Source organism: Pelophylax lessonae (genome assembly GCF_965119305.1).
Source record: "Pelophylax lessonae genome assembly, chromosome: 4".
NCBI classification, from domain to species: Eukaryota; Metazoa; Chordata; class Amphibia; order Anura; family Ranidae; genus Pelophylax; species Pelophylax lessonae.
This window is the reverse complement of record NC_138771.1, coordinates 427668400-427693048: the sequence shown is the minus strand read 5'-3', so window position 1 is coordinate 427693048 and position 24649 is coordinate 427668400. Positions and strand designations below refer to the sequence as shown.

The 24649-nt window shown below is 34.1% G+C and overlaps 1 protein-coding gene across 7 annotated transcripts in view; it reads right to left on the bottom strand.

Moving 5' to 3' along the window:
* The window catches only part of LOC309552109 (protocadherin alpha-C2-like), a 426489-nt gene extending 402109 nt beyond the window's left edge, over positions 1-24380 (bottom strand). For 2 of the 7 annotated variants that reach the window (XM_082252908.1, XM_082252899.1), the window contains exon 1: positions 16924-19232. In XM_082252908.1, coding sequence (XP_082109034.1) covers positions 16924-19218 — 2295 coding nt within the window. In that variant the 5' untranslated portion in view covers positions 19219-19232. Of the gene's footprint in view, positions 1-258; positions 2767-9650; positions 12279-16923; positions 19233-22197 lie in introns of those variants that run through there. The other 5 variants (XM_082252897.1, XM_082252895.1, XM_082252905.1 and 2 more) reach the window with 5 other exon arrangements.
* Between the last annotated feature and the right edge of the window lie 269 nt (positions 24381-24649).

Genomic DNA, 24649 nt, shown 5'->3' with positions numbered 1-24649 from the left:
ACAGAATAATAAAAATGATGATGATAATATTATTTTTATTAGATTAAATGTTTACAAAGATGTAATATCCGTGTGTGAAATATGTATTCATTTTTTACATACAGTATATTTTTGTTTACTGTATTTATTGTTACATTTGCTAATTTTCAGTTGTGCATCTCTCATTTTGTGATTTGTTACTACCAAAAACTTTACACCTAACTTTGTGTTTGCCCTTTCTGTTGTAATATTATACTTTTCATGTACATTAAGCCTTACCTTATATGTGGAATTAAGTACAGCCCCTTGTTGATTTGCTTGTTCTTCATTACTTGGAGTTTGAGAGGAATTTGGAGTAAATACTATTAAGTCATTCTTGCCTTGAAGTGGATTTGAACATACCCTGTACTGTGTTTGCTGTGAATATACCCAACTACCTCCAGTATTAGAACAGATCTTGTAATTTTCCTTCAGTTCCTTGACTTCATCCCTGTATTTTTGCCATCTTATCACAGTAAATGCAATTAAAGTGATAAGGAATATACTTGAGATTATGCAAATAGCAACAACAAGGTAAACATTTGTATCAGAAAATTCTTCAAAACTATCTTTGGACTCAGGGTTGTCAAAGTGAGCCTCTTCTCCGGATTCCATCAAAATAATGATGATTTGTGTCACAGCTGTCATAACTGGCTCTCCACGGTCCTGGGCCACAATGTGAAACCTGTATTCATCATTGTCCAAATCTGTTAATGCACGTTTTAAAGTTATTTCTCCAGTTTCTTTAGCTATGACAAAGGCTGTTTTTCCAGTAAACTCTTTAAAATTATATGATATCAAAGCATTGTATCCAGAATCAAGATCTAACGCTTTTACTTTAGCTACCAGATGTCCAGGTTTTGCTGACTTTGGAGTTTTAATTGTCATTTCAGAATAAAGTGGGGAGAAAAAAGGGGCATTATCATTTATATCTTCAATGAAAATATTTAATGTAAGGTTTGAACTGAGGGGCGGTAAACCAGCATCAATTGCTTTAATGAGACATTGGAAGTATGGGACTTGTTCATGATCAAATGAAACTAAAGCAAATACCTTTCCATTCTCTGGATTCATGGAGATGTAGGATGAAATGGGGATTCCATCAATTGTGTTGTCAACAATTGAGTAAGTGATAAAAGAGTTCTGTTCTATATCAAGGTCTGAGGCAGCTGCTGTATAGACTAGAGTACCTGGCGGATTGTTTTCCTTGATAAAAATTGTGTCAACTGGCTGCAGGAAATGGGGGGCATTGTCATTCACATCACTTATAATAATTTTAAGAATTGTTGAAGCTGACAGCAAAGGAGAACCTTCATCTCTTGCAGTTATGACAACCTCATATTCATCTTTCCTTTCACGATCCAAGGCCCCATTCACGGTCACAGCATATACTCCCAAAATTGCTTGATTAATTTTAAAAGGTGTGCTGTCAGAAATATAGCAGTTTACTTTTCCATTGGCTCCTGAATCCCTATCATGTATGTTAATGATAGCAACTGTTGTCCCTTGGGGAGAATCCTCTGGCACTGGTACTGATAATGATGTTACTGCCATCTCTGGAGGATTGTCATTAACATCTATAACATTTACTAGAACTTTGCAGTGTCCAATCATTGGGTGTTCCCCATTATCAATAGCATCAATCTGAATTTCATACATATTTGCTGCTTCAAAGTCAACCTCACCTTTTACTCTAATTTCCCCTGTGTTTCTATCTACACTAAAAATTCTAATAACTTCCTCCATTCCCAGGCTACTAAATTCATAAAATATTTCTCCATTTTTTCCTTGATCCAAATCTGTGGCATTTAATTTAAACACCAAAAATCCTTTTGCAACATTTTCTGTTACACTGCTCTGATAAAATGGCTGATCAAAAGAAGGAGCATTATCATTAACATCATCAACAGTAATGATTACTTGGGTTGTACCACTTAATCTTGGCTTGCCTCCGTCATAAGCTATAAGTGTTAGATTGTGAATAGACTGCTTTTCCCTGTCTAGAGATTTCTTTAGTACAAGCTCTAAAGATCTGATCTGGTTCATGTGTTTTTGAAAATCTAATGTAAAACAGTCACTGGCACTGAGTTCATAGTTTGTAATAGAATTTGTTCCAAGATCTGGATCTGAAGCTTTCTTTAGTGGAAAATGAGATCCTGCAGGTCTGAGCTCTGATATCACAAGGTTGTATTCATTGGAGGAAAAAACCGGACCATTGTCATTTATATCTTCTATTTCTACATCTACATGATACATTTGCACAGGCTTATCTACAATGACCTGCAGGGAAACAATACAGAATGGTGTATTTGGACATAAGAATTCCCTGTCTATTGTCTCTTTAACAAACAAAATTCCATTCTGCAGATTTACCTGGAAATATTCCTTCTCATTTCTAGAGGAAATATGTAACATTCTGGAATTAATCTCACCTAAATCCAGTCCCAGATCCTGTGCAATTCTTCCGACAAAGGTGCCGTGTTTTGATTCCTCTGGAATGATGTAATGAAGCTGACTCAGGACCACATCCCAAGACATTTGTAGTAATAAGAAAATGACAAACCTTCTTCCTGCTTGATAATCCAGGTTTGTTTTGATCATTTCCTAAATTCACTGATGCTGAAGGTAATATTCTTTCCAGGAAATAAGGCATTCACACTGATTGAAAATCCATGCTACGGAAAGGAAATTCTATCATGGCCGATATTCTTACAGCAAAATATAGAGCTTGTAACAACAGAGAGATATATTTCCTTTTCATTTGATGCTAAATATTGGTAGACAGCGACATCTAGTGCTTGGTTTCAATACTGCAAATCATGGAAATGTAAGCATAGTGTATTTTTAATTAGTATACTATTCTGTTGCATATTTGTAAATATAGCATGCATTTGTTTAACGTAATGTATAATGGGCTTTAGAAAGTAGAGTGTAACTCATGTTCAAAACGTATCCTATACACAAAAATGTGCTTTTTAAATATGGAACATTAGCAAAGGGATGGGTTTAAAAAAAACACTGAAAATGGAAATAATCCTTCAGACTCATGTTTTAAAAATATGCATGGCAGAAACTCATGGTTTGTTGCTAAGAAATAAAAACCTAAAAATACATATTACCATCATAAACTCTAAATACTAGGATTAAACATTTAAATAAAAGTTATTGCAATTAATAAAGCAAATTTGATGCAAGTGCAAGACGCACCTCAACCAACAAATGATACTTATTAGTGCATAACTCTTTTTTATATTTAAACTATTGCACTAAACCAAATGTATTTCTATTTTTATTTAAATGTAATTTTCTATTTTCTACTTTCAATAAAGTCATAGCCATACTATGGTATGTATTTTTAAATGATTCACATTGCATCTGGCCTAGTAAAAGTGCATGCACATTCATTCTGTGTGAAAAGGGAAAAAATAAACAAAGCGATTGGGCCATTTCCTGTGCTGGTCAAAGGTTTTTCATAGCGATTCTTTATGATACTTTCTGGCACCTTGTAGTATTCAAAGTTGTTTTTTTCCCCTTCAAAAAAAAAAAAAGAAAATTGGACCCACACAGGAAATAACCTAATAACATTTTTTGTACAGAAAAATATGCGTGCACTTTCACTGCCTAACTTGTCATGCGATTTTTTTATAAGCAGAATCCTATTAAACACTGTTAACACTGTGTTAGTAAATCAAGGCTATTTATTGGTTCATATGTTAATGTTTTATGTTTTAACACACTTTTTAAACCTTGTGTATTCTATGAAAAATGCAGCTGAATAATCTCGAAGTTGTGAATATCAAGAAGCCTCACTGCCTAAAAATAGTTATACAAAATATTTATAATATAATTTTTTTTTCAAACTATGATGCACTGTGCAGCCTTTGAACAATGATTGTTAGAGAATTTTAAATCATTCAACCCCCCTCACTACAAATGGGAAAACTGCAAACTGCAAAGAGAGAGATGAGGGTTAGTTAGCAAACTATTCTTTAATTCTTACTATCTCTTTGGGCAATCAACTCTATTTAGGGCTTTTTTGTTCTTAATATTGGGGACTTTTTGGCATTCACTAGCCGATTTACTTTAACCTGCTGTCCTGGCCCCAGCAATTTTTTTACTGCAAGGCTCTATTTAAAAAGTGAACTTTTATTTCACTGGTGGTATTTGGGGTTTCAATTCTTTTCTGAGCTTTTATGTTATGTTAATTAGGTTCAGGGTACATAAAGTGGAGCATTCACCTGTTACTATCCATCTGTTTTTTAGGTTGGCTTTTGTTCACATCATGTCACTGCATCATAAAAGTAAGTGTTGTCCCTGATTAAAACTGTCATGTTACTGGCCAATTGTACACTGCAGTATCCTCTACAGTACCCTAATCTTATCTTGTAGTGTTGCCTTAGCCTCTGCTTTTTCGCTAGTAAATTTGGGCTTGGACTTGCTATTAAAAAAAAAAAAAAAAAAGCCCTGCTGCTGGCAGTTTTCATATTGCTGCAGCCTGTTAATTCTTGTGGTAAAAAATATGCCTCTACTCTTTTTCTTTAATGAATTTCTTCCAAATCTCCTTTATTAAAAATTCCCTGCTGCTGGCAAAATGTATATTGCTGTATCATCTGTGGTCTATTAATTCTTAATGAGAGCATGATATAAATATATCAGCAGCAGAACCGTTTTGTATCAACAAGAACAAAGACAGCCACAGAAAATTACTGGTAAATTTATATCTGCCATCAAGATAGACTTATTACCATTTGAGTAAAAGTCTGTTTCACTTCTAAAGCTGAAGCAAACTGGAATAGATGATGAATGAAGATGGTGCTGCTGTATGTAAGCCAAGCTAACTGTAAAAAAATAAATCAATTCAACACCAGTGCATGCTGTGACTGAGACTGTCCATGAATGGCATCATTTTCCAAACCACCATATACAGCTTTAAGGCATCCCTCAACACTGCTATTTTAAAAAATAAAAGTGTACTTACAATGTTGTCTTTGAAGTCACATTAGAAGACCTTCTATATGCTGTATTTTTTTTTGCATTGATACATTTTCCCTGTGGAAGTGCTCAGCTTTCCATGCCTTTTTTGACAGTAATTTGCCTATTTCAGAGTTTCAAAAACATGATTTACCTCCAAAGACTTAAATAGGACCCCCCTCAAAGTTTGAGTTTGTTGAATTTTGAGCAAGATGCTCCAAGCCCTTGGTGAATTAAACCTGGGTAAATTCACCCATCACTAGTGTTAGCAAAATATGGGATTTCTATCAAGAAGTATTTCCTTGAAATTTAAGAAGCCAGAAAACAAATATGTAAACCAAGGTCCACAGAATCATTATAAGTATAAATTATATGAATAAATCACGAAAATGTGTTGCATAGTAGTACACAAAATATACATTTACAATTGAAATTATAACAACCAGAACTAAGTTGGGTTATAGACATGAATAATAATGAATAAGACATTCTATCTATGTTGCTTAAAACAACATAAATATAAAGGTACAAATAAACACAAAAAACATATTTTCATGTAATAAGATAATATTATGATGAATTGGTAGTCCAAGAGTCCAGTGATAATAACCCTAATTTTATATCTATAAGGAATATAATTTTCAGAAATAAATGATCTCAGCCAGTCACTATTCCACAGATAGTATCACCCCCAATTAAATGCCAAGTTTCAAAATACAAGTTTGATGGATACATTTTTCATTCATTGCACAGCATTGTAAATATGAATAATACAAATTTTTTTTTCTTCTTTTTTAAGAAGTAGGTGGAGGTTTGTGCTCTTTTTCATATATGTGCAAGGCACTCAATATCCTCTCTTTTGTAAAATGACTGATGTTTACAGGGTTCAGTAGCTGGAATTTAAACCCACTTATAAAAAGGTGTTACTCATCAATTATGTACTGTATTTTTAGATATCTTTTAATGCTCTGGAAATGTATTCTTATGTATTAAATGTTTAATTAAGCAAAGTTTGTATATCTTTAGAAAAAAAGATAGAGAATGCAATGTAAATGTAAATATTAAAAAATGTATTAAAAAGTTAAAATGCAACCAACCTCAAACCATTATTGTATAATGGTGTGTTGAAATTTGGTAGAGTGGACCTCATTATCCAGTTTGCCAGGGGAGTGGTTGATTTGTGGTATTAGTGAACTGGTAAAAAAATGGCCTCATTATTGGGACATTATTGTAGGGAAGTATTATAGGGAAGTACTATACTATCTGATAAGGTTAAAACAAAATATTATATAAATTATTATGGGTAGCATCGAATAAGCAAATACTATTTTCTAATCAGGACAATTAAATCACAAAGAATGGAAACCCCACATATAATGGAAATTCTTCCAACCCTCTGTCGCCTTAAACTCAACTTTCACATTTGATCTCAATGGGTGTCCTGTGCATGGTTTCTGCTAAATAAATTGTAAAAAAGCAAGTGCTCTTTTAGATTAAGAAAATGTGACTGGCTTGCACTGAGATTCTGCTAAAAAGCTGGCTAAGCCAAATGTGCTGTGTGTTCTGGCTTGTGTGAAATGATTCTCTCTGGATGAGTACTGAATATAACCAAATCTTTTTCACTCAGTGTGGTGGTACATGGCATTCACCTAAAATATATATAACAATAACAACTCATCTGTCCTTCCAATGTAAGGATCCTCAAAGTAGATATGTTTTATAAAGGAAATAGTTATTTGCTTAACTCTGCTAAACTTGGGACCAGGAGTACAGAAATATGACATACTCCTTCAAGAAAAATCATGGAATTCTTAGTACTGTGTGTGTGTGTGTTTGTGTAGAATGACTTACAATGTGTACAATTCCAGGCAGAGCCAGATGGGAAAATTGTATGATGTGCATTGAGGAAACCGCTAAAATTGTTTTTACATTTTTACAATTTCAGTTTTTGAATTTCTCTACTAATTAATATCACACTGGATATAACTAGCAATGATTGATATATTATGTAGTGCCAAGACCTGAAAAGAATCTAAATGCCATTCTAAATTAATGAATACGTCATTGAATGTATTTTTAAAAGAATATAAGCTGTTTAAATATCTGAATTTGGCTTAGTATTAACTGTTTTTAATCCCTGTTCAATAAAGATTAGAGTGGGAAAGGACAAAGCAACAAAAACAGCCAATTGGTTTTATTATGAAATATCTAAGGTCTTATTTAAAGACCAAAGTACAGCGCTTGCTTGAAGCTATGAATACCTGTATAGGTTGCGGGGGAGGAATTGTGGTGGGGGACACAGTGGTTATAACCACGGAAGTATAACACACCGGAAGTTAATTGCAACCTTATGCTGAAAGCAAAAAAACACCAACCACTCAACCACCAATGGACCGATAGTATACATACAAAATCACAAGTGTATATACATAATAAAAACGCTGTAAATCACATCACTTTCCATTGGTAGTGACGATCGTGCTCTGACCAATCGTAGTGATTCAGCTTTACGCCCAATCAGCTAAAACTTCCTCCTTAATTGACATATGACCCGGAACAAAAAACAATCCGTGCTATTATTGTTCCGGGTCATATGTCAATTAAGGAGGAAGTTTTAGCTGATTGGGCGGTGTAACTAGGCTGTGTAAGAGGAGTTCGGATTACCCAGAAGGCGCGGTGTCCACAGCGTGGAGCCTGGACATCATCTCCCGAAGGGCATCCCTCTCCTATTCGTGACTGTTTTTTTGCGTTTGATGACATACAAGACATGTGAGTGTGTTACCTTATGTTTTATTTTTTATTTAATAAAACCCTTTTAAATGGTATCACGCTATTGGGATTATGTTCTCTCCTCCCCATATGCTGCTGAGCTTTTTTTGACTGTGCTGGTGTGATTCCTGTTGTGGATACTCTGGACCAGTGACCATCATTATAAGCCTGAATTCTCAAACATGAAAGTGGGTTGGGCCACAGCATCTGGTGAGTGGGCAATTCTCCTCCCCCCTTGGAGCACGGTGGTGGTGGTGATCCTTTTAAGAAACACGTCTTTGTACATTATCATCCCAGGAGATAGGATAAAAATAAATGGATATTCAACTCTAAAAGTGCATGTGCTTGATCAAAAATCGCTGTGACATCAAATTCTTGCTGGGTAAATAGGCTGGATCACTTACCAGATGTAGTGGGTTCTATATACCATATGGCATTAGAACCTACCAAGCTTGAGAAGCCCCCTGGGCTCAATAGGTATCCCCTTTAGGTGGTCTCCAGTGGCAGGTAATTCCGTCCGAGGTATCAATGATGGTATGTAAAAGAAAAAAGGCCCCAAATAGCGCAATTCAATTAGGACTAAATCCTTTATTTCCCATATAGTGGGTAAGACAGGCTACCTTTTTATTTATTATTTATATCAGGTACTGGTATCATACCAATCATTAGAATATAGGCAACCTATACAGGTATTCATAGCTTTGAGCAAGCGCTGTACTTTGGTCTTTAAATAAGACCTTAGATATTTCATACACCATTTTTTTATACAGCAGCTGCTATTTATTGATTTTAGGCTCTTCTTTTAATATAATAATATAAAATACCCACCAATATTTTACTTCATAATTCACAGTGCTCTCCCATTGGCGCGAGGAATATACTTTGTATATATATATATTTTAATTGGTTTTATTACCCTGACCATGGACCAAGGATCATGGTTATATAAGAAGAAAGTAGAATAACAGTGTTATAGCCCTAATCGTTTGTAGTCATTGAAGGCTTTAATCACATTAAATCTCATTCCATAACATAGCCTAAAAATAAAATGATTATTCTTCAGGACAGTGGTAGACACCATATAAATCATTCAAGCCTTCAAAAAGCTTTTATAAAACACTGCACAACTGAAAATCTTCCCTACACGCAAAGTATAGGGAAAATGTAACATGCAATGTGGAAAGCTCAACCAATGAAATTGCTAACATCCCTACTATTAATGCAAAATAGACCAAAAACATTTTGGTCTATTTTGCAATATAGCAAAAATGTTTTAAATGCTATTGGCATATCCTGTATTAAATAAAAATGTAGCACAGTAAAACTGACTCTAAGCCATTATAGTTTACCCTCAGTAACAATTTTCTTAAAAAATGCTATGATATCTTGCCTGAATGGAATTTTTTTTTTACACATTTTGGCTTTGTTCTAAAATTGAAGACTTCTGGGAAACAATCTCAGTAACTTGTAAGGCTTTATAACCTTTTCACAATCATGCCCTCTTTTTAGCTTCACGGGTCAGGTGGGGGAGCTCTGGCCAAAATTATTTAGAAACAAAAGTTTGTTCTTTAGAGGACTGTGTAATTTAGTTAAATGCATCCCACATTTTTTTTTTACCAGAATGCATATAAATATAAATCCCTGATAAAAATGACCTCATAGGGAGGCAGGATAAGGCATACTATATTTACATATTTTTTTAAGTGTTTAAAAAAAAAAATAGCAAACACATATGTAGGCTCAATTTGCTTACTTGCTTAAATAGTGCACTATATGTATATATATATATATATATATATATATATATATATATATATATATATATATATATATATATATATATATATATATATATTTATTTTTTATTTTTTATATAGCTACAGTGACCTTACCTTGCTTGAGGAATGTATTATAGCACTTTGCTGGCTCACATTCTCTTCATTGCTTGGAGCCTGAGAACTATTTGGAGTGAATAAAATCAGGTCATTTTTAGTTTGGTGTGAGTTTGAACACACTCTGTACTGAGTATGTTGAGAGTACATCCAACTGCCTCCAGTATTGGAACAAATCTTGTAATTTTCTTTTAAATCGTTGACCTCTTCTTTGTATTTTTGCCATCGTAAAACAGTGAAGGCAATTAATGTGATGAGAAATATACTTGAGATTATGCAGATCGCAACAACCAAATAAATATTTGTGGTAGAAAAGTCATCATTATTGCTCTGCAAGTCATGATTATCCAAATTCACTCGTTCTCCTGGTTCCACCAAAGAAATAATTACTTGTGTGAGTGCTGTCATGACTGGTTCACCATGGTCCTTAGCAACCACTAGTAATCTATATTCATCATTATCTGACTCTACAAATGAACGTTTTAAAATTATTTCACCAGTTTGTTGAGAAATAATGAATGGATCTTTTCCTAGTGAATCTTTAAAATTATAAGACATCAAAGCATTGTATCCTGAATCTAGATCCACTGCTCTGATTTTAGCTACCAGATATCCAGCTTGAGCAGACTTTGGAGTCATAATGGTAGTTGGAGAATAAAGAGGAGAAAACATTGGAGCGTTATCATTAATATCCTCAGTAAAGATATTTAATGTTTGGTTAGAGCTGAGTGGAGGTAGACCAGCATCAGTTGCTCTTATGTGGCACTGGAGATATTTGATTTGTTCGTGATCAAAGGACACTAAAGCAAAAACCTTCCCATTTTCTGGATTGATGGAGATGTAGAAAGAAAGGGGAATTCCATCAATGTTACCGTCTGCAATTGAATATGTTATGAAGGAATTCTGGCCTATATCTGGATCATATGCTGAAGCTGTGTAAATAGAAGAACCTGGTGCATTGTTTTCCTTGATATAGATCGTATCACTGGGTTGAATAAACCTAGGTGCATTGTCATTTACATCGCTTATTATAACTCTTATACTTTTTGAAACTGATAGAGTGGGAGAGCCTTCATCTCTTGCAGTAATTGTAATTTCATAATTATCTTTTTTTTCCCGATCTAACGGTCCATTTACTGTCACTGAAAAATCCCCCATAAATGCTGGATTTACTTTAAACGGTACTTGTTCAGAAATGTGACATTGAACTTTTCCATTTGATCCTGAATCTCTGTCATGTATACTAATAATTGCAACAGTTGTCCCTTGGGGAGAATCCTCTGCAACAGGAACTGATAATGATGTAATTGTCATCTCAGGGGGATTGTCGTTGACATCCACAACAGTAACTAGAACTTTACAATGCCCAACCATTGGATTATCCCCATTGTCAATTGCATCAACTTGAATTTCATACATGTTCGTCTTTTCAAAATCAATTTCACCTTTCACTCTTATTTCTCCTGTATGTTGATCAAGACTAAAAACTCTAGTCACCTCTTCCATCACCATGTCCCCAAATTCATATGATATTTCACCATTCTTTCCTTGATCCAAATCGGTAGCATTCAGCTTAAAGACTAAGCTTCCTTTAGAAGCATTTTCAGTTATGCTGCACTGGTAAAATGGCTTATCAAATAAAGGGGCATTATCATTAAGATCTTCAACGTGAATCATTATTTGGGTTGTACCACTTAGCCTAGGATTGCCTCCATCATAGGCTGTGAGTATCAAATTGTGAACTGACTGCTTTTCTCTGTCTAGAGATTTCCTAAGTACAAGTTCTAATGATCTGATTTGGTTCATATATTTCTGAAAATCTAATGCAAAATAATCACTGGGACTGAGCTCATAATTAGTAATAGAATTTTTTCCAAGATCTGGATCAATGGCAACTTTCAATGGAAAGCGAGATCCTGCAGGAATCAGCTCAGATATTATTAAATTATTCATAATGGAAGAAAATGTTGGACTATTATCATTAATATCTTCTATTTCAACTTCTACACGATACATCTGCACAGGCTTATCTACAATAACCTGCAGAGGAATGGTACAGAATGGTGTATTTTGACACAGCATCTCCCTGTCTATAGTCTCTTTAACAAACAAGATTCCATTTTGCAGATTCACCTGGAAATATTCCTTCTCATCTCTAGAGACAATATGTAACATTCTGGAATTAATCTCACCTATGTCCAATCCCAGATCCTGTGCAATTCTTCCAACAAAGGTGCCGTGTTTGGATTCCTCTGGGATGATATAATGCAGCTGACTCAGAGCCACATCCAAAAACATGTATAGTAGCAACAAATAATGAAGCCTGCATTTTGCTTTTAAATCCTTTTCCCTTAGCATGTCTTGAAATCACTGATGATGAAGATGGTAAATAAGGCATTCACTCTGAGAATATCCACATCACCGGAAAAAAAACATCTATCATGGCCGAAACCCCTACAGCAAATTTCCCAGCTGGCAATAATGGTAATATACAGTTAGTTGTCTTTGTCCTGCTGCAATTAATTGGTATAGAGTGACATCTACTGTCTAATTTTCATATTGCATCTAACAAGAGTAAGCTTGTGTTTAGCAAAGCAATATTCAATTGTCTGTCAGCCTAAATTTATTTAATGCAATACATTTTGTATTATGTTGTTCTATGTGTTTAAAACCAAAGTTTTTAATTTACAGTATGTTCATATATGTTCAGATATTATACACACTAACAGCAGGTTGTACAAAATGCAGTATAATTTCAAGAAAGTTCTTTTGTTCAATAAACGTAATTTATCTCATAAAACAATCTTAATAGTAGACAAATATGTACAATTTATTTAGGATAATTAGGATATTGTATAGCTTTTTTTGCACAAAAATGAACAGTAGAACCATAACAAATATTTAGTTACTAACCCAGTAAAATTAATACATAAACTGGTTTAGAAAGTGGTAATAAAATGAAATAGAATTACCAAGTATGAATATAAGCTTTTCAATATTTATACATAACTATATTTCCACTGGCAGAAAAGACCACCATGCTAAACTATCAGCTATTTACATACTAAGCCATTAAGGCACATTTTTTCTTCCAAGCAAACTTTTTTATAAAATATTTTTTTTAAAGCCAAATGTGCATGTATATGCCTAATGCTAATGTTAACTTGACGGAAACAATAGTATGTAGCTTGAAATTATCTATCTTGGCTATCTTGGTTCATTCTTTCAAATCAGCCAACAAGGGAGTATCTGCAGATACTGCAGAATCCCTATGAATTGAAGCTTTCCGACTGTACCTATCAATGTGACAATCATTGTATTATCATGGGTACCATGGTGACATTTTGCAGATTTCTTACTTGGAGTTACTGCATATGTGTTCAATTATGGACAAAAGTATATAATATAATTATATAAACTCCAACTTTAAAGTACATTGAAGGCACAAATTGTATACTGTTTTACATCTAGGAGCCTTAGTATTAAATATTTCAAAAGTATCTTTTAGTAAGGTCAGCATAAAATCCACATAGCAACATTTACCTGTTAATCAGCAATTAAAGCATCTTTGTATGTTGCATTGATTAATAAAGGAACTAAATAGTGTATGTTGAAAAGCATATGCACCGCGATGCTCATATGACATTTCTAAGGAAATGAACGCAGATCATAGCATGCAAACATGGCAAGAGCTGGACTATAAGTGATGATATATGTTAAGAGGCTGTCAGGTGTCTAACAGGCTGCACAATGAAGATCTTGGCAGAGTCAGACAGGATAAACCCACAGTTGTAAGTGTATTACAACTGTGGTATTTATTTTCTTTGCACATGATTGGATATTGTTTGCAAAGTGTTACATCAACACATTTGTTAAGCTTCGGGGTAAATCGCCTTACAAAATGCAACTTTTTTTTTGCAAAGAGTAATTCATATTTGCCTTTAGTAAATCAACCACCTTTGTGTGTTCAGTGTCTTGCATTTTTTTCAGCAGTGCTGTGTTTGACTTTAACTAGGGCAATATTTTTGTGTTATCTCATGGTTTGTATATGCAGTTTAGTAGACCTAACTATACTTTAAAAAGGTCAATGAATATTATTCATCCTCCACAATCAGATTAGGAAATCCATTCTGGTTTTGCTCATCTTTATTTCTCAGTTACTAAGATATAATATTGTGTACTTATCTGTATATGAGCATGTTTACTCCCAAAAACTGTGGAACAATTTATGACTACTAAGTACCTTAAAGTTAAAGGTTCACAAAAAAAAGGACACAAATATAATTACCAGAACTTTGTTTTGTTATAAGTCTCCTGCAATCTTTTGTGTAACAGCACTCAGATGGGAAGGTGGCCCAGGAATAAGGCTAATCAGGTTCCACTGCAGTATACACATTCTTATAATAAACATGTCAAAACAAGAGCAACAGGGGGTTGACCTCATAGGTATGTAGCTGCTCCCTAATTATCCTATTAGCAGGCTTGGGTATGTTCCTGAATAAGCTTTGAAGACCAAGGACCTGGGGGTGCTGACTGATACCTCAGTCAAGACTGACTGCACAAAATTACAAAACAGGTTTTTTTATGTCATATGTTGTTTGACTGAGTAGTTAGCTGCTTGCAATGGCATAGACAACGTGTGGTGCACATTTGTATGTACATGTGAAACAAGTTGTTAGTTATTGCCTCTTAAAAACTATAAATTACTATATCAGCAGCTGTAATTTGCCAGTGGTAAATAGTTTTCTCTCATTTAATTAACCTCTCCATCATTACAATGAATGGAGAGTTAAGAGAAAGCAAAATAATTATTTTTAAAAATTAGATGAATAATAGCTTAACCAAAATACCTGTTTTCTTGTGTTTTGTTTTGTTTTTTGCTTTTTTTTTTTTTTTAGTTACCATGCATCATCTGTTAATTTTCTATTATTTTCCTGTTTTGTCAGTTTACCAAATGTTTTACTATATGAATTATTTGAAGTTACCACATTCACTTATTATATTATTTTTTACTTTTTATTTTTTAAGATATTTTCTATGTAAAAATCAGTTATCAAAGACATAACAGTTTTTGTTCTTTTAAAAATTGTTAGCTTTTGCTTGCTATTAACTATTATGATCTATGAAGCCAGCAGAAAATAGAACCATTATAGGCGGAAGAAAAAAATATTTTATGTATAAAAATGAATAAATGAATAAAAAACACTTGCAAAATTGAAATAATCTTGAATATGAATTCAGTCTGGTAAATAGAAATATATTATTTGATAAAATAAACAGGCTATTTCAGGTTAGTGAACTTTGATCACCTCAATTTATAGTACATGCAAACAAAAAAACGTTTTATTTGACTGTAACCTTTATATACTGTGGATTGAGGGAATCATACACATGTTCATCATGCAAAGCATTGTTCCAACTATCATGTTTGCAGCTGTTTTCAGCAAACTGCTAGCTTCTTGCATTTCTAAGTAAAAAAAATACATACGATGAAAGCATATATATGAGGCCCCTGCTGTTAGCAGAATGTGAAGGCCTATGAGGCAATATACAGTGAGTATAATTATATATATATATATATATATATATATATATATATATATATATATATATATATCTCCTTCACATTCACAATCACTTTAAAACCATGATTAAAACATTTGGAACATGTGAAACCAGGTAGGCCCATGCACAGTAAAACAATATAAAATTGAATGTGTTGCTCTGTAAATGTATGAGACCACAGCAGAGTATTTAGCATGGGTGATACAATCTATACATTTTCATATTTTGAACATACAGTTGTGTGTTGAGTTCTTGTATCCTAAGTAGGCTTTGCATTTATGTAATTGTAATTAGTCTATTTCTTACATAAAATGCAGCATGGAACAACAACAATCTATTTTTAATGGTGCTATGAATACAACCATTACTTTTGAGTTGGAGTCTCTCTACTCAAGTTACATTTCAAAATGCCACAGAAATGGTCTTTAAAAAGGCCAAAATACAGTGCTTGCTAATAAAATAAACAACTAAAATCTTACGGATTAAAATTAGCAATAAAATCTAACCTGTGCTTGTAAAGTGCCAATGTGTCTTTATAAATATCACTTGATTGTTAAAAATTTATTTAAATAGTATAAAATTGGATATAATTATATTAAATTGTATAAAACGTGACAGTGGATCATATAAATGAGTGACTGTGACTCCAATAAATATCATCAAAAAAATCTGTAAAGGGAAAAATGATATGAAAAAGTCCATCAATAAAAGGTGATTATGCTCAAGCAATTAATGTCCTCAGTAAGTGGTATCCACAAAAAGTGCAAGTGCTCTGTCTTGATTTTCACAGTATCGATTGCTTGTTCCAAAATTGAATAAGATGGGTCACTTACCAGATAACGTGGGTCTTATGTGCCATATGACACTAAGACCTTTCAGGCTTTGTTTGCCCTCTGGGCTGAGTGGCTCTCCCCTTTACACTGTCCTGAGGGCTGATAATGGCTCCTCTGGACCCCGGAATGTAGTACAAACAAAGATGGCGGCAGCAAACCATGTGCTCACCTCTGTAGGCCAACAGAGGTGAGCACATGGTTTGCTGCCGCCATCTTTGTTTGCACTTTTTGTGGATACCACTTACTGAGGACATTAATTGCTTGAGCATGATCACCTTTTATTGATGGACTTTTTCATATAATTTTTCCCTTTACAGATTGTTAATTTTTTTGATGATATTTATTGGAGTCACAGTCACTCATTTATATGATCCACTGTCACGTTTTATACAATTTAATATAATTATATCTAATTTTATACTATTTAAATACGTTTTTAACAATCAAGTGATATTTATGAAGACACATTGGCACTTTACAAGCACAGGTTAGATTTTATTGTTAATTTTAATCCGTAAGATTTTAGTTGTTTATTTTATTAGCAAGCGCTGTATTTTGGCCTTTTTAAAGACCATTTCTGTGGCATATACTCATTTTTACAGCAGCTGCTTATTTAGTTATTTTAATAGTTTTAAAATATATTAATAGTACTTTTATCAATTTTTACACCCACCTAGTCACCCCAAAACTTGGCGCAGGGAATATATTTTGTATATATCTTTCTACGTTTCAAAATGCCTTTACTAAACAAATAGTTTACAACTTTGCATTAAGCCATTTATAACCAAACACATGTTCTTGCTTTTAGCTGTGGCTTAAACAGAACATTGTATGTTGAGCTTGATCAGTCATAAGTCATTTAAGCTTTACCTTACCTGATATGAAGAATTTGGTCTTTGATTTTGTGGAGTTGCATCTTCATTATTTGCTAGTTGAGAACCATTTGGTGTAAAGACAATTAAGTCATTCTTACCCTGCTGTGAGTTTGAATATACTCGGTATTGAGTGTGTTGTGAATACATCCAGCTACCACCGGTGTTAGAACAAATTTTGTAACTTTCTTTAAGGTCATTGACTTCATCCCTATATTTTTGCCATCTAAGAATAGTGAAGGCAATTATTGTAATGAGAAATATGCTTGATATTATGCATATGGCAACAACTAAGTAAATGTTTGTGTCAGAAAATTCTTCATCACCATTTTTTGAATTATTATCAATAAGCTTGATTTCTTCACCAGCTTCTATGAAAAAGATTGCAATTTGTGTAACTGCGGTCATGACTGGGTCTCCATGATCTTGAGCAACTACAACTAAATGGTATTCATCAACATCTGAATCTGATAATGCACGTCTTAGACTAATATCTCCAGTTGTTTCAGAAATTACAAATGGTGCTTTTACTAATGGTTCCTTAAAATTGTAAGATATCCAGGCATTATATCCAGAATCTATGTCCATAGCTCTCACTTTTGTAACCAGCTGTCCAGGTTGTGCTGATTTTGTAGTTTTAATTGACATCGGAGAATAAGATAATGGAAAGGTTGGTGCGTTGTCATTTATATCTTCAATAAAAATATTTAGTGTTAAATTTGAGCTTAGTGGTGGTAGACCAGCATCGGAGGCCTTTATATGGCACTGAAAATATGTGACTTGTTCATGGTCAAATGACACTAATGCAAATAATTTCCCATTCTCTGGATTGATAGAAATGTAGGAAGATATGGGGATACGATCAATGGTGCTATCCATTATTGAATATGTGATGAAGGAATTCTGGCCAACATCTGGATCATAAGCTGATACTGTGTAAATATGAGATCCCGGAGGGTTATTTTCCTTGATGAAGATAGTATCAGCAGGCTGTTGAAATTTGGGGGCATTATCATTAACATCGCTTATAGAAACTTTTATAGATTTTGAAACTGAAAGGGATGGAGAACCTTCATCCCTTGCTGTTATTAAAACTTCATATTCACTCTTTATTTCTCTATCCAATGGTTGATTCACAGTCAATGAAAAATCTCCCATAAATGCTGGATTCATTTTAAAAGGGGAATGATCAGAAAGGTGGCACTGGACTTTGCCATTGAATCCAGAATCTCTGTCATGAACACTAATTATGGCAACTGTTGTCCCTTGTGGGGAATCCTCAGGAACAGGAACTGATAATGATGTCACTGTCATTTCAGGAGGATTGTCATTAACATCAACAACAGTTACTAGAACTTTACAGTGTCCAACCATTGGGTGCTCCCCTTTATCAATAGCATCAACTTGAATTTCATACATTTTTGTCTTTTCAAAGTCTATTTCACTAATTACTCTTATTTCTCCAGTATGTTTATCTAAGCTGAAAATCTTCCTCACTTCTTCCATTTCCATGTTACCAAATTCATATACTATTTCAGCATTTTTCCCTTGATCTAAATCTGTAGCATTCAGTTTAAACACTAGGAATCCTATATGAACATTTTCAATCACATTGCACTGATAAAATGGTTGATCAAAGAAGGGGGCATTATCATTCAAATCTTCAACATTAATTATTATTTGAGTTGTACCACTTAATCTTGGTTTGCCTTCATCATAGGCTGTGAGTGTCAGATTGTGAACTGCCTGCTTTTCTCTGTCTAGTGATTTCTTTAGTACAAGCTCCAAAGATCTGATTTGGTTCATATATTTCTGAAAATCTAATGTAAAATAATCACTGGCACTAAGCTCATAATTGGTAATGGAATTTGTTCCTAGATCTGGATCAACAGCACCTTTCAGTAGAAAATGAGATCCTGCAGGTCTGACTTCTGATATTAATAAATTAGTCACAGTGGAAGAGAATGTTGGGCTATTGTCATTTATATCTTCTATTTCAACATCTACACGATACATCTGCACAGGCTTATCTACAATAACCTGCAGAGGAATGATACAGAATGGTGTGTCAGGACACAAAAGTTCTCTGTCTATTGTCTCTTTAACAAACAGAATTCCATTCTGCAGATTTACCTGGAAATATTCCTTCTCATCTCTAGAGACAACACGTAACATTCTGGAATTAATCTCACCTAAGCCCAAACCCAGATCCTGAGCAATTCTTCCTACGAAGGTGCCATGTTTGGATTCCTCCGGGATGATATAATGCAGCTGACTCAGAACCACATCCCAAGACATTTGCAACAAAATGTAATGGACCAACCTGCTTCTTGATTGATAGCTCTGTTTCCTGAGCATCTCTTGAATCCAAAGATGATGGAGTTAGTAATTTTTTTCAGCAAACAAGGCATTCACTACCAGAAAATATCCACAAAATGGTAATAAAAATCTGTCATGGCCGAAACCCTTAACAGCAAAATGTTCTGCAGCCTGCAGTGATGCTATGAATTCACATTGCCCTGCTGCAATAAGTTGGTATAGAATGACATCTAGTGCCTCTTTTTCATATTGCATGAAAAGAAAATGTTTCCCTATAACTACTTTTAGTGCAATATTTAAAACAATTTAAATGGTTAAACTGCCAGGGATATAGCTGCAATATTTTGTGCATTAGTATTTAATGAGATGCCACAATTTTGATGAAACATGTTTTATGGAAATCATGGCAAGAAAAGAGAACAGCTGTGTTCAAGAACAACTTTCATGCCAGGAACCACTTCACACTTTAACGCAGGACTTCTCAAGAATGCAAAATGTGTGGGAACTTAGTCATTACATAACTTGGTAAGTGCAACAGCTTACTGGTGTGAACATATAATGGAGTGGATGTGACTTCTCATATATTATAATCATTATTAACCTGCTTGGTTTTTGTAATGTGGTATCGAGAATTATCTAGCCAAATTTGTTTTCATAACTGACTGGGTATTTTGTTTCTCCAAACATTCTAAATATGTTATTTGCATGGGTTCAAGTTAGTTATTTGATTTAGTCTTTTATTTTATTCTATGAATTATGCACTTTTAAACTATAAATTATTCACAGATAAAGTAATCTGGGTCAATATATGATGGATTAACATAAAAGGGATTTGAAAGCTTTTATGCTGTCCACTGACTCAGGCGGTTGTTTTCAAATAACAGAGCAGAATAAAATAAAAATATCATTAAGGTAGACATTCCACAATTTCTCCTATATATCCCCATTTCAAATTTGTTTATAAACTACAAAATGTAAGCAACATACCATATTAAGACCATTAAAATATATGAAAATATGCATCTAATTACACCTTCTAAATCACTGGTTTAGGAGTAGCTAGGAGCTACTATTCAGTGGTAGTTAAAGCTTATTATGTCATATTATACATTTTTTTTTCCCTTTTAGTGAGCAGTCTAACGCTTTTACTATAAAAATAAAAAAAACTTTGCTAGCAGATGCATGAGTACAATAAAACATTAACTGTTGTCTCACCACAGAAAATGGGAATCAGCTTTGATTTCTGTCTTTTGTATTTCAATTAATGTTTTCCAAAATATATCTAAAGAGCACAGAACACGTTATTAGTTAAGATATAAACTCAAGTCAAATATATGTTATCTATGTATCGTTGATCTTCATGGAATAATATTTCAGACTCCACACAGGTTTTTTTTTTTTGTTTACTTAAAGCTACACACTGATCAACACTTAATCTGTTTGCTAAATGTTTGTCCTCAGAATTGTCTTTAGAGCATTTTCTACCTCAGGAAACCATAAAACACATGAAACTTCACCAAATAAGCACAGGAATCAAGAAAAACACTTCTTGTGCCAACAATTTTTACATTTTTAAAATGTTGGTTCATTGTGCACCAGTTAGCTTGGAGAAAGATGCAAAGCTCAATTGAAGTCTGTTTGTCTGGATCTTCTAGCAACAAGTGACATCATTCCATGTATGCACACCATACAAACAGAGCTCACAAAGCTGCCTACTGGCGCTCCAAGCACTGCTTACCTTAACTGCAGAATGAGCAGAACAAGACTTGTACTTACTTTGATAAATGCAGACCTCATATGTATGCGTTTATATATGCTGGTGAGAAGGGATACAGTTTGGTGAGCATAATGGGACTGCTACTGGAGATGGTGGGGACAGGTAACTCTTATTCTCCCAATACTAGTTGGGCAGTGGATCACTGAATGCTGAAGGATGTTTCTATTTTCTCTAGAGAACAATTATTGTTAAAGATGATCTCTGCTGATATAGTTAAAGTTTTCTTTATTAAATTAGGTATCCTGTAACAAGAAAATGTGTTAACCCTATCTGAAAGAAATACGCTACATAGGGATTCTAGCACAAAATATGATCACAATATAATCAAAATTTTTTTATTTGTGCCTCAACACACATTGCTAAATATTTTTTGCAGTCTGATAATTTCTTTAGGAAAATATACACAAAATGGTAAATTTTCTTCCTAATACCATATTTAGCCTCCGTGCTAACAAAGCCTTACAAAGTGCAGTTACAGAGGGATCAAATGATATAGTGTTGTAGAGAGGAAAAATGCAAGAAAGTCTATCAAGATTGCATTTCTTCTGGTGTGATTTGCAGTAAATCCCCTCACACGCATTTTTAAATAAGTTAAAACCAAACAAACACATATCTATTACACAAGTGGCAGCATTACACAACATTGCAGCTGTGATAGAGATCTCCCTTGCTTTGATTTGATATACCCAAGTTGCCATTGTTTGAGTCCGGTAGACACTGTGATAGATGCCCTGATAAAGGTAGACTTTTTTGGCCCCCAAAATGCATTGGATTATTGTAGTGATACGTTTACCATTGGTCGATCAATAAAATACACACTGGTGCACCTGTGGTAGCCAATCAGCTTCTAACTTCAGCTTGTTCAATTAAGCTTTGCCAAAACAAAACTGGAAGCTGATTGGTTTCTATGTAGAGATGCAGCAGACTTTGCAATTTCCAGTTTTAGTAAATCAACCCCATAGACTCTTATTGTGTGTTTTCGGTGCATCTTTTGATTTGAACATACATACATCACAAAACTGACTGGCTAAAAATAAAAATCCTCAACAGCTGAAGTGTTCCCATGTAGGCATTTCAAATTAGTATTTCGATAAATGCATGCAATTCAGCTTTAAAGCTTTTGAGGTCATGAGAAAATTATTTAAAAATACACATACTGTAATAGTTAGGAAATATTTTACCTGATAGAAAGAAGCTGGTCTAACACTTTCTTGATTTTGATGTTCTTCGTTACTTGGGTTTTGAGAGCTATTTGGTGTGAAAACGATTAAGTCATTTTTGCCTTGAAGTGAGTTTGAGCAAACCCGATACTGGGTATGCTGAGAATACATCCAACTGCCTCCAGTATTTGAACATATTTTGTAATTTTCTTTTAAATCATTGACTTCCTCTTTGTACTTTTGCCATCTTAAAACAGTAAAGGTGATTAAGGTAATGAGAAATATACTTGATATTATGCAAATAGCAACAACTAAGTATATGTTTGTGTCTGAAAACTCCTCCTTATTGCTTTTTGACTCACTAGTATCAATTGTGTTGATTTCTTCATTTGATTCCACTAAGGAGATAAATATTTCCATTAGACTTGTCATCACTGGATTCCCATGGTCCTGTGCAACTATGACTAGTCTGTATTCTTCAATATCTGAATCTGAAAATGGCCGTTTTAGACTAATTTCTCCGTTTTTTTCAGAAATAATAAATGGCACTTTTACTGATGACTCCTTAAATGTATATGACACCCAGGCATTGTAACCAGAATCCATATCAATAGCTCTAACCTTAGTTATTAGGTTTCCAGGATGGGCTGATTTAGGGGTCCTAATTGTCATTGCAGAATAAGATGCAGGAAACATAGGTGCATTGTCATTAATATCTTCAATAAAAATATTTAGTGTTAGAATAGAACTGAGTGGAGGCAAACCAGCATCAGTAGCTGTTATGTGACACTGGAAGTAACTGAGCTGTTCATGATCAAATGATACCAAAGTGAATATCTTTCCATTTTCTGGATTGACGGAGATGTAGGAAGAAATGGGAATTCCATCAATGGTGCCAACACTGACTGAATATGTAATAAAAGAATTCTGGGCAATATCTGGGTCAGTGGCTGAGGCTGTATAAACATGAGATCCTGGTGGGTTGTTTTCTTTGATAAAGATTATGTCAACAAGTTGGTTAAAGTGGGGTGCATTGTCATTCACATCACTAATAGGAACTTTTATCGTTTTTGAGATTGATAGAGATGGGGAACCTAAATCTCTTGCAGTAATTACAACTTCATATTCATCTTTACTTTCTCGATCTAATGGGTGATTTAGTGTCAGTGAAAAGTCACCTGTGTATGCCGAATTGATTTTGAAGGGTACATCTACAGAAATATAGCAATTTACTTTTCCATTTGACCCTGAGTCTTTGTCCCGTACTGTGATAATTGCAACAGTGGTTCCTAGAGGTGAATTTTCAGGAACAGGAACAGAAAGTGATGTCACTGTCATCTCAGGGGGATTGTCATTGACATCTATAACACTCACTAAGATTTTACAGTGTCCAATCATTGGATGATCCCCATTATCAATTGCATCAATTTGAATTTCATACATTTTGATCTTTTCAAAGTCTATTTCACCTTTTACTCGAATTTCTCCTGAATGTTTATCAAGAATAAAAACTGTTCTCACTTTCTCCACACTATTAAATTCATAAAATATTTCACCATTCTGTCCCTGATCTAGATCTGTAGCATTTAATTTAAACACCAGAGATCCCTTTGGCGCATTTTCAACCACACTACACTGGTAAAATGGCTGATCAAATGAGGGGGCATTATCATTAACATCTTCAACGTTAATTACTATTTGTGTTGTACCACTTAATCGAGGTTTTCCACCATCGTAGGCTATCAGTGTCAGATTGTGAACAGACTCCTTTTCTCTGTCAAGAGGTTTCTTCAGCACAAGCTCTAAAGACCTGATCTGGTTCATGTATTTCTGAAAATCTAATGCAAAATAATCATTAGCACTGAGCTCATAGTTTATAATAGAATTTGTTCCATGGTCTGGATCAGATGCCGCCTTTAAAGGGAAATGAGATCCTGCAGGTCTGAGTTCTGAGATGATTAGATTATAAATTCTGGAAGTGAAGGCTGGACTATTGTCATTAATGTCTTCTATTTCAACATCTACACGATACATCTGCACAGGCTTGTCTACAATAACCTGCAGAGGAATAATACAGAAGGGTGTTTCTGGACACAGCAGCTCTCTGTCTATTGTCTCCTTAATAAACAATATTCCATTCTGTAGATTAACTTGGAAATATTCTTTTTCATCCACAGAGATAACACGTAACATTCTGGAATTAATCTCACCTATGTCCAGTCCCAGATCCTGAGCAATTCTTCCAACAAACGTTCCGTGCTTGGATTCCTCTGGGATGATATAATGCAGCTGACTCAAGATGACATCCCATGACATTTGTAGCAAAAAGAAATGGATAAACCTATTTTTTGCTTGATAATCCAGATTTTGATTAAACATTTCTTAAATTCCCAGACTGGAGATGATAGTTTCTCTTGTAAATAAGGCATGCACTCTCAATTGATTTCTACAATAAGGAAAATGAAATCTATCA